Source organism: Kogia breviceps, chromosome 9 (assembly GCF_026419965.1).
Source record: "Kogia breviceps isolate mKogBre1 chromosome 9, mKogBre1 haplotype 1, whole genome shotgun sequence".
Classification (NCBI taxonomy): Eukaryota; Metazoa; Chordata; class Mammalia; order Artiodactyla; family Physeteridae; genus Kogia; species Kogia breviceps.
The window spans coordinates 14,343,401-14,359,152 of record NC_081318.1 but is presented as its reverse complement, the minus strand read 5'-3'; the positions used below and the strand labels follow the sequence as shown (position 1 = coordinate 14,359,152).

The 15,752-nt window shown below is 49.8% G+C and overlaps 1 protein-coding gene across 22 annotated transcripts in view; it reads right to left on the bottom strand.

Moving 5' to 3' along the window:
* Positions 1 to 3,013: 3,013 nt before the first annotated feature.
* HIPK2 (homeodomain interacting protein kinase 2) overlaps positions 3,014 to 15,752 on the bottom strand; it is a 202,101-nt gene continuing 189,362 nt past the window's right edge. For 11 of the 22 annotated variants that reach the window (XR_010842063.1, XM_067042026.1, XM_067042018.1 and 8 more), the window contains one exon: positions 3,014 to 15,354. Coding sequence is in view for 20 of the 22 variants with exons in the window: in XM_067042026.1 (XP_066898127.1) it covers positions 14,893 to 15,354 (462 nt within the window). In the remaining 2 variants the exon portion in view is untranslated. The remainder of the gene's footprint in view (positions 15,355 to 15,752) is intronic. The other 11 variants (XM_067042011.1, XM_067042006.1, XM_067042005.1 and 8 more) reach the window with 3 other exon arrangements.

Below are 15,752 nucleotides of genomic sequence, written 5' to 3'. Positions count from 1 at the left end.
TTTGATCCCTGGTCTGGGAAGATCTCACGTGCTGTGGAGCAACTAAGCCCATGTGCCACAACTATGGAGCCTGTGCTCTAGAGTCCGCGAGACACAACTACTAAGTCCACGTGCCACGACTACTGAGCCCACACGCAACAACGACTTAAGTCCGCACGCCTAGAGGCCGTGCTCCGCAACAAGAGAAGCCACCGCAGGGTGAAGCCCACGCACCGCAACAAAGAGTAGCCCCGCCCGCCGCTCGCCACAACTAGAGAAAGCCCACGCGCAACAATGAAGACCAACGCGGCCAAAAAAATAAAAAATAAAGTGTACCCAAGCTGCTTTAAAAAAGAAAAAAAGAATGGGCATTAGATGGCCTCCTTACCAGACCAACCTTGTCCTGTTGTCGCACAGCCAGCCAAAACGCTGAGACGCCGAAGTTCACAGCAAAGAGGGTTCTTCGCAAGGCAGCCGAGCAGAGAATATGGGAGAAAAGTTCAGATCTCAAACCTGCCTCCCCAGAGGCGAGGGGCTTCGGGTATTCATGGGATGACGAATAAAGAAGCAGGGCGGTGTGAAGCGTGGGCGCACGGGGAAAGGTGATTGGAAGAAGTTGCGGGGATCATGGTTCTGCGCAGGCGCAGGCGCAGGCGCAGGCGTAACTAAGCTACGGGTCTCTGCGGGTGCCCAGCTGGAGGAGCGCTGGTCCTATCCAGTTTTAACTGGCTAAGCTGAATTAGACGCAGCTGCGACTCCAAGTTCCTAGAAAACAACTCGGGCAAAGATCTTGCTGTTCAGGCTACATGGGGTTTGGAGGACACGCGAGTGTTAAAGCGATCTTGATTAGTGAAGGCAGGTGGAGTGGATTTGACTCATCACGCACCGTTTCAGTCTCACAGAACTGGAGGGCTATCTCGCTCCTGGCTGTTTCTTCCCTATAGAGTGAGGATTAGGGTTGTTGCTGAACAGTGGATTTTTTTTCCCCATCCTCAAGCAGTGCCAGGCAGTGTTAGGAAAATAGATCTTCTAAGGAAGATCTATTGGAGGCCGTTTGCATGGACCAAGTTGGACCTAAAGTCTACCAGGTGGGGGGGCGGTGGTTGGGAGGGCCCGAGGCTCCTTCGTTAAAGCTGAGTACTGGCAGAAGCGAGGGACTGAACACAGTGAAGAGGTCATGAGGACACCCACCCCACCAGTGTTACATTTACCCTTTGCTCTTAGTGTATTCTCTGCTTTTATACTTATTGATATTTGCTTAAGCTTAGATATTCCAGGGAAGAGTTAGAAAACATGTCAGACTCTCACAAAAAAATGTAGTACACCTGGCTGTTTGGAACCGTCTCTTGGGCACGACATCCACTGCACAACGTGCCCCCAAAGCAAGGGGAGCTTGGTGACGTGGGAGCACCTCCCCCCAAAGCCAAAGCCCCAGTGGGCAGAGAGACCCGAGCTGGCTGCTGGGTGAGAGCACCATCTATTTGTGGCTTGGCCCTCCTCTAGGGGCTCCTTGGCTCTGCTGGGAAATAGCACAAATCCATCCGTGGATTTGGGTCAAAATACTCAATGAACTTGCCACTGGAAATAAATGACAGTGGAGAAAAGTTTGTTAGTTGTATACTGTCCAGTGAAGAACACTGCTATCTTAATTTTGCAATATACTGTTTGCTGGTGCTATTTTTATACAGTGAAGCAACAGCCCTGCAGGAAAATAAGAAACAGTTTAATAATAAAATATTCAACTTCTTAAAAAAGAAAAAGAATTACCATACAATCCAGCAATTCCACCTGCAGGTGTATATCTTAAAGAATTGAAAGCTTGGGGCTCCCCTGGTGGCGCAGTGGTTGAGAGTCCGCCTGCCGATGCAGGGGACGCGGGTTCGTGCCCCGGTCCGGGAAGATCCCACATGCCGGGGAGCGGCTGGGCTCGTGGGCCAATGTTCAAGCTGCATGATTCAAGATAAATAGATGAACCTTGAAAACACTGCTGAGTAAAATAAGCCATACATAAAAGGGCAGATATTGTACGATTCCACTTAAATGAGGTAGCTAGAGAAGGGAAATTCAGAGACAGAAAGTAGAAGGGTGGTTGCCAAATAGAAGGGGAAACGGGGAGTTATGGTTTCATGGGCACGGAGTCTGTCTGGGCTAATGAAATTTCTAGAAAAGAGCTAGTGGTGATGTTTGCACAACATTGTGAATGTAATTAATGCCACTAACGGTACACTTTATTTAAAAATTTTTTTAAAAAATATTTTTTATTGAAGTAATAGTTGATTTATTTGTCCACGCCCCGTGGCATGCGGGATCTGAGTTCCCTGACCAGGGATGGAACCCGTGTCCCCTGCATTGGGAGCTTGGAGTCTTAACCACCGGACTGCCAGGGAAGTCCCTCGAACAGTACACTTTAAAGTGGGTAAAGTGGTTAATTTTATGTTATGTACTGATTTTACCACAATAACAATAATGTTTACAGAAATGATTGCTGGAAGGGTGAGAAGGCCCAGTCAGAGGGGGTGGTGGCCCACGGTGGTGGAGCTCCGGTGGGCCGTCCCGGGGAGGCCCTGGTGGGGAGGCCGGTGGGCAAGAGGCCACCTGGCACTGAAGTCTCGTGGGAGGGCAAGGCCTGGGTGCAGAGGATGGCGGCTCCGCACCCAGATCCGGGATGAACTTGGGAAGCTCTTCGGATGGCAGATGACAGCAATGCCTTAGGCCTCAGGGATGGAGCTGGGGAAGCGTGGGGGTTGGAACGGCTCGGAGAGTTAGCGGCAGTGAGGACGCTCCCCGCCCTCGGCCCGGCTGCCCAGCTGCCCAGCTGCCCGGGAGCAGGTAGTGAAACGGCCTCAAAGCCCGCCCTCTACCGCCACACGCAGTGGCAAATGTTAAATGCAGTGGTGGGTTGTGAACACGTTCGGAGGAATTAAATACTTGCCGGTGGGCTAAATGACTTATACAAGACGTGGCTGGTAATGATAACCTCTGTAGCCTCAGAACTGGTCTGGTTCTAGAATAAACAAGCATGCCAGGCTGAGAGTACAGTGATTCCAAACAGTTTAATGTAAATTCCAAGACAAAGTGTGATTACATTTCTACACATATACAATATGCATATGTGAGTTTACAAATTTTAATTAATAACTCGTTTCACCTCAGAGACCGAAAAAATGATCAAAAAGAAACTGTGAGTAACAAGCTATAACATAGTTCACCACAACGGGACCCCCCTTTCTCACCCTACAGTTAGTAATATTACAATTAAAATAACTATATTCTTCTATAATTTTTTTTCTGTTAAAATCATCTCATAAATTTACAATGCTATTATTAGTTTCCAAGACTAATATAAATTCACTCCATTTTTCTACAACGAAAATGATCATTAATTTAGAAGCACACGACGTCATGATGAAAAACACAAGCATTTTAGTAGCAAGGACTTGATCAGTTAAGAATTATTTTTCTTGTAAAACATTCTAAAGCCAAGTAAAATATCCATTCTTATAACATACCTATAATATGAGACTAAGGGATAGGTTACATATAGGCCTACAACACATTGGTTTGTCTTTTTAAAAAAGTAGACATTTATAAATAAAAAAAGAAAAGAGGGACAATTCACATAGGAAAAAGAGGTACACGAGAAAATACTGTTGCACGCAATAATTTTCACAAAGATTAACATGGATTAACACTTTTTATTACAGAAACCGTACAGTGAAGGAACACAACAGGCCAGGGCTTCCATAGGGTAACTGAGCTGAGATGACCTGGTAGAGAAAGATCTGGGCGAGACAGCCCTGGGGAGAAACTGCGTTCCCGGGACTGGTGACTGAGTCCCACCGGACCTCCTCTTCCCTGCACTCCTTCTGGGGAGTGAGACTTTCTATCCAGAGTGTCCTCAATTTGTGGGCAGTTGAAAGGTAAACATTTCTACAGATCCGTTCTCTTTCCATCCTAATGCATATCATTTTTGGAAACGTGATATAATATCAGAGGCTGCAGCTCAATACATGTGGTCAAAGCAAAACAGGATGGAAAATTCCGGTCATTCTGATATGCTGCCCCCCTCACTCATCTATGCCCTTGTCGCTGGGGACCCAGAGGGAGCAGCGGCTCCCTTTGAGGCCACCTGCCTCCACTGGGGCAGGGTGGTGCCCCCCCCCCCCCCCGCGCCCTCCAGCCTCAGGCCACGTGCGAAGGTGCAGCCTGGGCCGCCCCGGGCTCCAACCGACGGTGACTCCCACTTCTCAAAGCTCCTCTCCCCCCCTCATCCGTAAAGCTATACTTTTCCTATCAGAAATTTGGTTTGATATATATATACACAAACATATATATCAGCATCTATATCTATACAGTGATTCTACTAGACTGGAAACTCTGCTGCCCCCAAGTATGACTTCCTGGTCTACTTCATTTGGTTAAAAAAAAACGCACAGAAAGAGGATGAGGAGATGCTTTGGGGGCCAGAAATGATTGTGCCCTGGGAAAGCCACAGAAGAAAGCTTTAGATGGGCAGTAACACAACAGTGAAAGGGTGACAGGTGACAGAGGGAGTGAGACGGTGGGGAGAAGCCATGCGCCGCGGAGACGGCGAACTTGAGTATCTGCAGGGAGGGAGGAGGGGGAGTGGGGTGGGGGCACTTTAGGTTCCATCCAGAAGTCACAGAAAGCTGCGAAGGGTGGGCACGGTCAAGTCACTTTCCATCTCCCAAATTCTTCCTGAGCCAAACTATTAAAATAATAATAATAATAATAACAACAACAACAACAACAACAACAATAATAGTAAATCCATTGCCCCTTCAACCAAGCAGGCGAGTATCTGACAGGGAGGCAAGCCCACCACTCGCAAGGCTAAGTGGGTCCTTCTTCCCGGCTCTTGAGAGCTTCCTGGGAGTCCCGGGCGCCTGGGCATGGGGCTGTGGTGACAGCAGGGCAGAGGCCAAGGTGGCCGTGGGGACAGTGACCCAACACAAGAAGGGGGAGGGGGCGCCAGGAGGTTCGTGTGGAGGCTGGCTGAAAGGCAACTAAGAGAGCGAAGGCAGAGTCCTTTCTCAGACACAGCACATCTACTTAAAAAATAAAAGCCAATTTCTATACCTTTATTTTTAAAAAATATGATTAAGCCCCAAAGACAATGACATAAAATTCATTTGGTTAATTAAATCAAAGGGGAAAAACCAAACAGAGGAAAGCAGAGGATAATTGGGAGGGGCAAGATGAAAAATATTTTACAATGACATTTCTAACCAAAAACTGTGGTAAGAACGTACTGTCAACAGAGTTCACGGCGAAAAAGCAAATGCGTTAAAAACAACCACCAGTTAGTTCCCTGGTCCCAGGTGTTCTGCGGTTTTCAAGGTGTTATCTGCTAAAGGAAGGCCCTTCAGATCACAGCAGGTCCTCTGCACTAAGGTTGTGGCACAAGATAAAAGAAGAAATGAACCGAAACTCTTAGGGAAACTGGCTCCTGCATCATGGTGATGGGCCCTCTCAATTACGACCTCTACTTGGAGGGATCGCACGGCTCCCCCCCCCACCCCCAGTGCCCCTCAGTCCCCTCCTCCCACTCAGCAGCACTTACAATCTCTGCCAAAATATCTAGATCCCACCTCCTAATGACGTAGGCTTCAAAACGAAGTGTGACAAAGAGTAAAAAGGAAACACAACCTTTTACACTTATTTTGTTTTAGAGGAGAAAAGGCATAAACGACAGCAGAGAGATGGAAAACCCAACCAATAAATATGGGCCCAGGGGTGTATGACTCCCCCCTGCAAAACGCCAATCAGAATATTGCTAGGGGCCCAGAAATAGCAGCTGTACCTCCGGGGCCCCTGAGTCCCAGTGTCTTCTACTGCCCGGTGACTGAAGTCAGGGGACCGGTGAATAAATTAAACATTCAAATCAAGACAGAATCAACAAACCAGGTATCTGTTCTCTCTGCCTCTTCCAAGATGCCAAGGAGAAGGCCTTGACCACCAGTGTGGGTACAACGTGGCACGAGATCTCCGCATCTGGCCCAGGCTGTGGACTCACCCCTTCCTTGCTCGGCCTGGAAATCCTTTCACATGCTCTTGCGTTCCCATGGAAACCAGTATTATGGAAGGCTACACAACAGTACGGGTAGAACACACCTGCCTTGGGGTGCCTTGGGGGAACGTGGCCTCCAACTGAGGAGGCGAAATTGTTGGGGTTTGAAGATGTCAGTTATAAACAGAAATTTTCTTTAAAAAGTACCAGTTTACATGTAAACTATAAAACACTTTAACTATAAAACGTAGCCAGAAATATGCTTAAGTATCCACAGTCAATTATTTAGTTCACGCATTTTAAAATGTGACTCTCTTGATATCTTAGAAGCCTAACAGCATTTTACAGTAGCTAAAAACATATATACTTAACATGTGCATTTGAAAATCACATTTGATTACAAAACACAAGGAATAATCTCTTCCTTGGTTCCATTTTTGTTGTAAAGATTACCTATTTTCAGAGTTCACTTAAGCAACAATGACCAGGGTGTGCATTAATCGTTATTTTCAGCCCACACAGAGTTCATAGTCTTTTAAATCCCAAGATCAAGCTGGCTACATGATTTCAAAAAAGGCTATAACCAGGATGAATGCCCACATTTGAGGTAATTATTGCCATCAGGTCACAGTTTGTGTAAGATAATGTATCTAAAACCTTCTTTAAAAAAATCTTTAGGTGTTCTGTCAGAATTCCAGAATACCTATTGAATGAAACCAACCAGGATCTCAAATTCTGATCAGCTGGGTTTGCTTCCAATGGAATTTAAGTTCTAGAAGATTCTAGAACTTGTGTAAACTACCTAAGAATTTAGGCAAACATGCCTGGAGCCAGTCAATAAAGTAGTTTTTAAAGTAAAAAAGAAACGAAAGCCCCACCCCAAACAACTGAGGAGATGTTTCATAACAAATGGTGATAGTTTTCTAAAAAATTAAAAATCTAGTCCTAAAGCATTTCTAAATTCTCGCCACCTTTCAAGCAAAGTAAAAGTCTTCTGTGTTACTATTAATCTCATACCTCGGCAAGAGACTCTCCTTCCTTATCTCCTGAAAGTTGGCTAGTTTTTCTTAGTTTATACAGCTGTTGCTTTCCATTTCTTTGAGAAGACTATCTCAAAAGAAAACTTTGTTCCTCTTTCTGAAAGTCATCTTGTCTTTCTCCTTCTTTATTTTTTTTTATTTTTTTTTATTTTTTATTTTAAGCACAAAGAAAACAGTTCCTGGACACCAGACCCACATACGGTATTTACAAATTTGGTGTGAATCCCGCATCTGGTTCTACCCAGAGCTGAAGAGTGGATCGATTACAGAGACCAGAGTTGTCATATTTATCAGTGCAGTAAAAAATAGCATTTTGAAAAAAATATATACCTTTAGTATTGCCTTTCTAGAATTAACTATAAGCAAGAAAAAAAATTACTTTCTTTTTTAAAGAAAAGAACACTTTTTTTTTTCTTCACTCTTATAAGAGTTTGTTGTAGCAGCACTACTAAAGCTAATTGGTACACTGGAAAGGAATAGAAAATGAACTCTACTATGAATCAAGAAACTCCCCTAAGATTTTCTCTAAGAGTCAAACTAATTCTGCCCCTGCTGTTTGGATCCAATTCAGGACTCTCTCTCTACACACAGACCTTCTGCTGAGTTCCATGCATGGGGCAGGGGTGGCACGGGGCGATGTTCCTTCGAGACCTTTCTTCGCTCACACACCCAGAAGACAGCAGAGGCTTGGTGTCTGCAAGCTCGGTTCTGGAGATGGGCAGGCCCAGGTTCAAGGCTAGGCTCCCCTACTAGCTGTGTGATCCTAGGCTGGTTACCAGCTCACCAAGCCAGCTTCCTCATCTGTAAAGGGACTAGTACTGCCGATTTCATAGGGTCGTTATGAAGACGGAAGGAAATGGGATAAACACGAGCGACTGTCAGAACAGTGTTTGGCACACAGTTCATGGGAACATCATTAGATGGTTCATCAGAAACACGAAGCCACTTACTGATACTAATTTAATAAGTAAAAGGGCTTCCCTGGTGGCGCAGCGGTTGAGAGTCCGCCTGCCGATGCAGGGGACGCGGGTTCGTGCCCCGGTCCGGGAAGATCCCACGTGCCGCGGAGCGGCTGGGCCCGTGAGCCGTGGCCGCTGGGCCTGCGCGTCTGGAGCCTGTGCTCCGCAACGGGAGAGGCCACAACAGCGAGAGGCCCGCGTACCGCAAAAAAAAAAAAGAAGAGAAACAATTCATGTTTTAGTAACGGTCTGATTAACAAAAAAACTTCACTAGAAACTTGGGGATTTGGGGCCACCATGGTATTTTCTTTCCTTTAACACATGCTGCTTTTTAGAGGGTCAGCTGTCTCATCAAATCCTTCCTCTGTAAATGGGGGAGGGGGCGTTGTAAATGGCGTGGATCTGAGGGTGCCACGAGCTCACACATGGCTTGGCAGGAGCCTGGCGTACTGAAAGCATTCAGCAAATGGTGGCTCTTATTCACTGGAGGGATGTGACAAGTTTTACCAAGAAGAGACAGTCCACGTAGCATTCTAATGCAAGGGCCTGTGATTAGGGGCTCTCGAAGGCTTGTAGGAGTCAAGCTGGGGCGTCAGGAAGCTCCCTGCTGGTAGAGGTACCCAGAGCAAGCGTGCCCGCAGGAGGGTCGCTTCTCTGTCAATTCTCACTGGGTCTCAAGGGAAGAACTGGCTTGGAGCTGGCTCTCCAGGGCTTCTGGAAGCTGCAGGAAAGATGTGAGCAGCCTTTCCTAGGTTGGGTCACTCTAGCGAGCGAGGGCGCCGAAAGCCTTCAAAAGGTTTCTACTGCGTTTCAATGTCATTTCACCGTCTCCACTTCTCCACCGAGTCCAGTCTGTGGAGATCACAAGTGAGCGTCCTAAGGCAGCAAAGCGGAAAAGACCTGACACCCCGAGTCCGGCCCCGGCGTGCACCGGACCCCGACGCGGCCGCACCTCCTGGCAGAAGGTCTGCTCTGGCCGATGCCCGAGGTAACGTGAGGTTAGTTAAGCCCACAGATCCGTGCGGTGCCTCCAGTTTCCCAGCAGCAGCAGCATTTAGAGTTATGAACCTCCAACTCCTCTTACAAGATGAGCACAGTTTTAAAATAAATGCAAAAAAAAAAAAAAAAAAAAAAAAAAATCCCAGTCAGGATAGAGAGGAAAGAGAGACAAATGGGATCGCATCTCTGACAAAGTCATGACTGCCGGGAGAGGAAGGAGAGGAACGCCGCTCTGTCCATATCTGGGGTGTCTTTGAGAAGGGTTCTTTGGCTAAAGAAAGGAAGATTTTCACTTTCCTTTCCAATTTGGTTAGGACAGCTCGGGCCTGCTCAACTCGGAGGCTTCCCCATCTGAAATCTGTGAGACACACCGGAAGGAAAAGACAGAGAAGAGAAGGGAGGGAAGCATGCACGGCCCTGGCGCGGGCATATTTCTTGGCAGAATCGCCTGGGCTGGCGTTGAGCGGCACCCGGTGAGGCCCGCGACCTGCGGAAAGAGGCCCGGCCTCTCTGTTGCACCCTCCCTGCTGCTTGGGGGCACCTCGCTTTCCTCTTCTCTCTGTTTTCTATCCCAGCAGCTGCTGAACAGGCCAGCGAGAGGCCCACATCCTACCCCGGCCCCAGCGCCAGAGAACCCGGGAGGAGAGCCGGGGCGAGCCCGTCGACGCACCGCGTTTCATCAACCACAGCCCATCAGCAATAGCTCCTTAAGCCTCCTCATCTCCTTCCTCCAGTTTCCAAGAAAGTCTGCTCCACTCACTCACACGCACTCACACAACCCAAATCCTCCACCGCAAGCTTGTTCAAAAATGAGTGTTTTGCAACACCAAAGATCTGGTCAAGGGAAATCCGCCTGTTAGCAGCTGGGCTGATCTCACCTTCCCTTCCTTACATCCCACGGTCTGCTGTTTGGGCGGGTTGAGTCTTCCAGGGTGAAGAGGACAAGGCCAGCCGGCTCCCACAGCCTGCCAGCCACTCACCGCCACTAAGGCCAGAACGCAAATACAGTCCAGGAGACAACCGCTGGTTTACCCCGACCCTTCTCTTCCCTCTGAACTCGATCAACCACATGTTCCACTTCACAGAATTAACTGGCACCAAGCCTCAGACTCTCCCACCCATCGGCCTGCTCACCCCTTTCCTTGGAAACAGCCAAAACATCATGAAAGAGGCACTAAGCGCAGAGATACGGGTGCAAATACCCAGAGGGGTCTGCAAGACCCCACCGAGCTGAAGCAAATCGACCTGCGGTTCCTAAGGCTCCAGTTATGAGGTTCTCCTCGACCGGTCCTTTTCAACCTTCCCTTTTAGCCTTAACCATGCTTCCTCAGTAAAGAGGGATGGAGCCAATTCCAGAGCAGATGATGTTCTAAGCTATTTGTGATCTAAATAAGGACTAGGTCGGCATCCCTCTACTTCAGAGCTGGGTCTCAGGGACGGGCAGCCTTGCATTCATCCTATTTGCCGGGGCGACTCGAAGTTGGAGGGCAGGATGGGAGCTGGGGCAGATGCTAAGGAGCCCACGCAGGGGCTGGCCTCTCCCATGGGGTCTTCTCCTGGGGCTTTGGAACCACAGCTCTGTGCTTGGCTGAAGAGGAAGGCAGAGAGCGACTCGGGGAGGGTGCTAATGTTCGCTGAGCGGCTCTGGGCTGCCGGGCATGGCCTGGCGTCTCCCTGCATTAGCTTCAGTGAAGCCCACCGTTTCAGACCTTCCTTTACCCGCCCGGGGCCCGGTAGTTTCTGGGTTTGGTGGGTAGCGTGTGGGCACCTCAAGCTGATTAAAAAAGCCCATGGCACACAGCCCCGTGCCCTAAGGGGCACAGTTGGAGCCCCGTGGGCCTGGCTGCGAGGCCCCACTGTGCCCCTCCGTCGGCCAACAATTTCAGGGGGGCAGCAGCCTGCAACGTCCAAGGAGCTGCTGGACTTTTGTCAGTGTTCCTCTGGCCTCCTATTAACCCTCCACTTTTTTTTTTGGCTCCATAGTTTGTCCCTACAATTGTGTGCTGAGAACATGTACCGGGGTTTGGGGGGCACCGAAGAAGTGGGCAGTGTGGTTAGTGAGAGGAAGGGAGGCTGACGTTTCCCAGGGGAAGGTACCACCTGCCTAGCACCTTCCATCAGCTTGTTCCCTCCAGTGGCTTCTAGGAGGGGACAGTTATCTCGGCACTGAAGGATGTAAGCCATACTTCTGGTGTGCTGATGGGAAAAGGGGGGACATTTGGGAAAGGGGCTGAGTCAGCTCTGTGCAGAGGGGATTTTTTTTTTTTTTTTTTTTGCTTGATAGGTCAGTATCAGATGCGAGGCCTGCCCGGGACCTATTTAGCAGGTTTCAGAAGTGCAGGGAACGTGGGAGAGGACCACAGCTAAGGGTTCAGCCCATGAGATGCCTCCTCAGATCTCCTCTCAGGCCACTGAGAATCTAGAAAAATACAGTATTGATGCTGACCGTGCACCATGTTGTCCAGAGCCCGATCTGACCTGTATAGAGATAAAGGCTTTGATTCTTCAAACTCTTGTTCTGTGGTGGATCTTTCTTGACAGCTTTTTTTTCCTAATTCCTGGATCTTTCCTTTCCTTTTTTTTTGTTTTTTTTTTTGTTTTTTGGTCTGACAAAACTAGACATCTGTATGTCCCTCCTGTTTACTCAGATACTCACAGATATAATAAAATAAATTTAAATATTAAAGAGAAAACACAAAGATACTTGGAATAAATGTGCATTTTAAAACCCCAACTAAAATATCAAAATGATGATTATGATAATAATTACAATGGTAATAACCAAAATAATTAGTACTATAATATTATCTTTATGAGCAGCATGAAAGTTTCATTCCTGATCTGGAAGAAAAGGAAAGAAAATGTCAGGTGAAAGAGCAACTTCTAACTTAAGTAGACAAAATAATTTTTTTTAAAATGGAAGGCTATGTTGTCTTTTCCTGTAAAAGATCAGATCTAGAAAGGGCTGGAAGTGAACTGTACAAGGGGGTCCAGGATGCTACCCAATAAGGCAAAAATGCTGGCTCGTTTGCAGCCAGGACTTCTGTAACTGAGCGCAGGAAGATCGGACGGCGCACTGCTGCCCTCTGGATGCCAAGAGTCCAGCACAGAGATGGTTCCCCAGGCTGGCGCAGCTCTGGGAGCGCTCCGGCTCACGTGTCCTCCAAAGACTTTCCTCCCCTCACTCTCTCTGCACGGGCCATGCTTCTGTTGTCTCAGAATGACGGCACTTCCTCAGGTACAGATAAAGACGTATTGATCGTGGCACCACGAGGACAGAATCTTGTCCTGCTGCAAATGGCTCCCCGGCAGGCCCGCTGGTTACCCGGGGGCTCTGCCCGAGCCTGCCCTGCCTCGAGTGGGACACCGTGTCCTTCCTTCCTTCCGGCCTAAGGCCGGGACTAGGCTGGTTCCAACCTGGGGACCGACTTCTTTGTAGGATAAGTAGAATTTATGCTTGGAGAGGGAAAATTTCCAGAGTTATTTCACATTTCACAGCTAAGAGCTAAGGTAAGGGCTTGGCTTCGTTACCGAATTAGGTCGGATATCACGATAAAAACACCTTTCACAGTAGATCGATCGTTAAGGGAGACCACAGAACGAGGGCAGAAAGCGAGGGAGGATGGGGACGGACTGCTGTCCGAAACTGGGAGCCATCTCTCTGCACCTTGGAAACTCGGCCTTGGGGTCAGGTAAGGACTCGGCATCAAGAATCAGACAATTAGGACCACCCTTTCAAGTCCCACTGATGACCAGGTAGCGTTTCCCAACATTCGCATATTTTAAGAATCATCTACTATGGACACAGGGACCCCTCTGCCCTCACCCCCACCAGTGTGCAAAGCCTGAGAAAACTTTCAGAATGTATCAAAGGTGTAAAGAGGGCAAAGGTCAAATTTCCTTGGAAACTGAACTGCCCGTGGGAGTGTTTTCCTAAGGGCAGTACAGGACCACCACACGGTTACCCTCACAAATGTCCCTCCAGCCTCTGCCCCCCAGACTCCTCAAAAACCAAAAGCGAAGGCGTGCCTTGGGTAGGCCCGGGTAACTCGAGGAACGATTCGATTCAGCAGCAAATGACGGCTGATGGTTGTCTACGGAGGGGGAGGGAAGGACCCGGCAAAACGGTGAGAGCAAAACACAGCTGGTGGAACCAGAGGAGAGGGGGCAGGGCCGCGAGAGTGAAGCGCGGGGCGCGGCTGAGGACACGGGGCTGGGCCGGGTACCAGGCCTCCTCTCCATCCCGCTGACAGCAACAAGAAGGCCGTGCCAGGACTGGAGGCTGAAGGCGGTTCCTCTCCTTTGATGCTTCTACATCGGGAAGGAGGCGGCAAGGCCAACATTCCTACAACAGAGGTGGGACCCGCGGCCCCAACGAATGGCAAAGCCCCCCCCCCCCAACCCTGGGGACAGACCTGGGTGAGGGTACAGCGTGGGGAGTCTCTCTTGCTCTGTCTCCAAAATGAAAGTCATCCAAAGCCATCACCATCGTCAGATTCACCCACCAACATCCATCTCGCACATCTCTCTCCAGATCCACGGGCTCTCCTAGCCCCTGCCAGCTGCCTGACACCTCTCTGCTAGCAAACAGTCCAGGAAAGACAACAGGTATTAAAATAAAATAGAAATTCAACAGACAAACAAACAAACAAAAAAAAAAAAAAAGAGGAAAGACCAGAATAAAATGTTGCAACAGCACAGAAGAAGGGCTGAGATGATGTGACTCGCCTCAGCCGGCTTCTTGGAGTACCGTGGAAGTAAACCCTCAACCGCGTCCCCGGTCGCTAAGGCACTAGGAGGGAAAGATGTAAAACCAAGTCTGCGAGAGCCGGCGGCGGTGCCGGGGACAGGAGCGCGGCACCGCGGGCACCCGCGCGTGCACCTGGACCACGGCGCGGGCCACGTGCCTAGGTGAGATCGCTCTTCTTGTGCAATTACATTGAGAAATAGTCTCTTGGTATCGTTGGGGGTGAACACAAAAGTAGCACAGACAGGTGCAGACTGCGACATCTACCAGGGTGTCGGCGACGCCGCGGGCCCTACGCTACGTGACGAGGGATGGACTCAAAGAGAAAAGAAATCTTCAGAAAAGAAAAAAAAAATCATTAATGACATTTGAGGAATATCATTGCTTAGGGATTTATCCAGAGTGCTCAGAAAGAGAAAACGCGCCCTCCTCTCCCAGGGGTCCTCCTTCAGCCTGGCTGCCCCCATTACTCCCGGCAAGAGCGCCAGATCGGGGCTTCCCCAACCCTGGACCCGCCCCCAGATACCAGCCTCCTCCAGCCACTGCCTGACCTTTCTAGACGGTTGCTGACCCTTTAGAGTTCTGGAAAAATCCCTAATTCTTACGTTCAATCATTAAAAATCTATTGGATTTTTAATCCAATAGATCAAAAATCATATCAGGTGTCCCCGACAGCAAGTTCTTAAATGCCGCTTGCTGCCATATGAAAATAATCTTTGAAAAATTCATAAAGTTCTTCGAACACTGAGCGCCCCCACCCCCCCAATTTCTGGAATCTTCCGTGGCTCTCTTCTTCTTCTCCTTTCTAGTCTGGTGCAGAATGGGTTCGTGAGCTGTGGTTTTTTTGTTACTGACGTTTTCTTTTTTTTTCTTTTTTCTTTTTTAAAATAAAAAGCATAGATTTCCCCCCCTCCTTAAATCCCTTCCTTTTTAAAATGTTCTCTTCTCCGCTCTCAGTCCTCCTACTTCCTAGTTCAAGTTTCATTTGTGTCCCGTCCCTGCCCCCCTCCCCTGCCCCATTTGCATTGTTTCTGTGCGGCACCTTCAGTATAAAAGCCCAGCTCCCGCCTCGCGTCCCTCCTCCTCTCCCTCCTCCCCTCTGGCCATCCTCCCTCCCCTCCCCTCCCCTTCCAGTGTTTATATGTAAGGGTACTGGTTGACCTTGGCGGGGCTCAGTGGGTATCCAGTGTAGACGGTGGAGGCTGGAGAGGCGCTGATGTAGGTCTGGTGGGCGAACTGGGCTGGATACTGACTCGGGTGGATGGTGGGCGAGGGCAGGACCCGGGGGCCCATGCTCACGGGGACCTGGTGGACGATGCTGGCTGGGTAGGCGGTGTGCTGCACGGCGTGACGCGCCGAGCCTTGGGAGGCCACCAGGTGGGCCACGGTGCCAGTGGAGCCCAGGGCGGCAGGCGCAGTGTAGGTGTAGAGGTGGGGCTGGGCGGGGAGGTGGGCGGCGGCGGCCAGGTGCGGGTGCACGGTGCCGTGGCTGGGGCTGTTGTGTGGGAAGGAGTATGGCGCCTGGGCCATCGTGGGGGTGATGTACGCCTGCTGCCGTCGGTGGCTCCCCGTGCGATCTGCGGTGATGTGCTGCTGAGCCTGGAGGGGGAAAAGCACCAGGAGAGGGCTGCGTCGTCAGGGCTAGACACGCCCACGCATGCGCACGCATGGGAGCGGGGGCGGGGGAGAGGAGGGAGAAGCGGGGGGGGGGTGGGGTGGGGGTGGGGGTGGGGAGGAGAGCAAGGAGGGGAGGAGGGGTGCGGGGAAGGCGGAGGGGGAGGAGCGGCAGGCGTGACAGAAGACGCCTCCCTCGCGCGCCCGCAAAGTATCAATTAGCCAGGGCTGAGAAGGAAGGCGGTGCCCAGCCATGCTCTGGGCTGGGTGACACGCAGAGCCAGCTGCAAAGGGAACGGGAGCCAGGAGGTCCCCCAAGGTCATCCCGCAGCTGTGAAGTGTCGAAAGGAGCCCCTCTTTGAGTGCAGCCTGCTTTCTGTCTC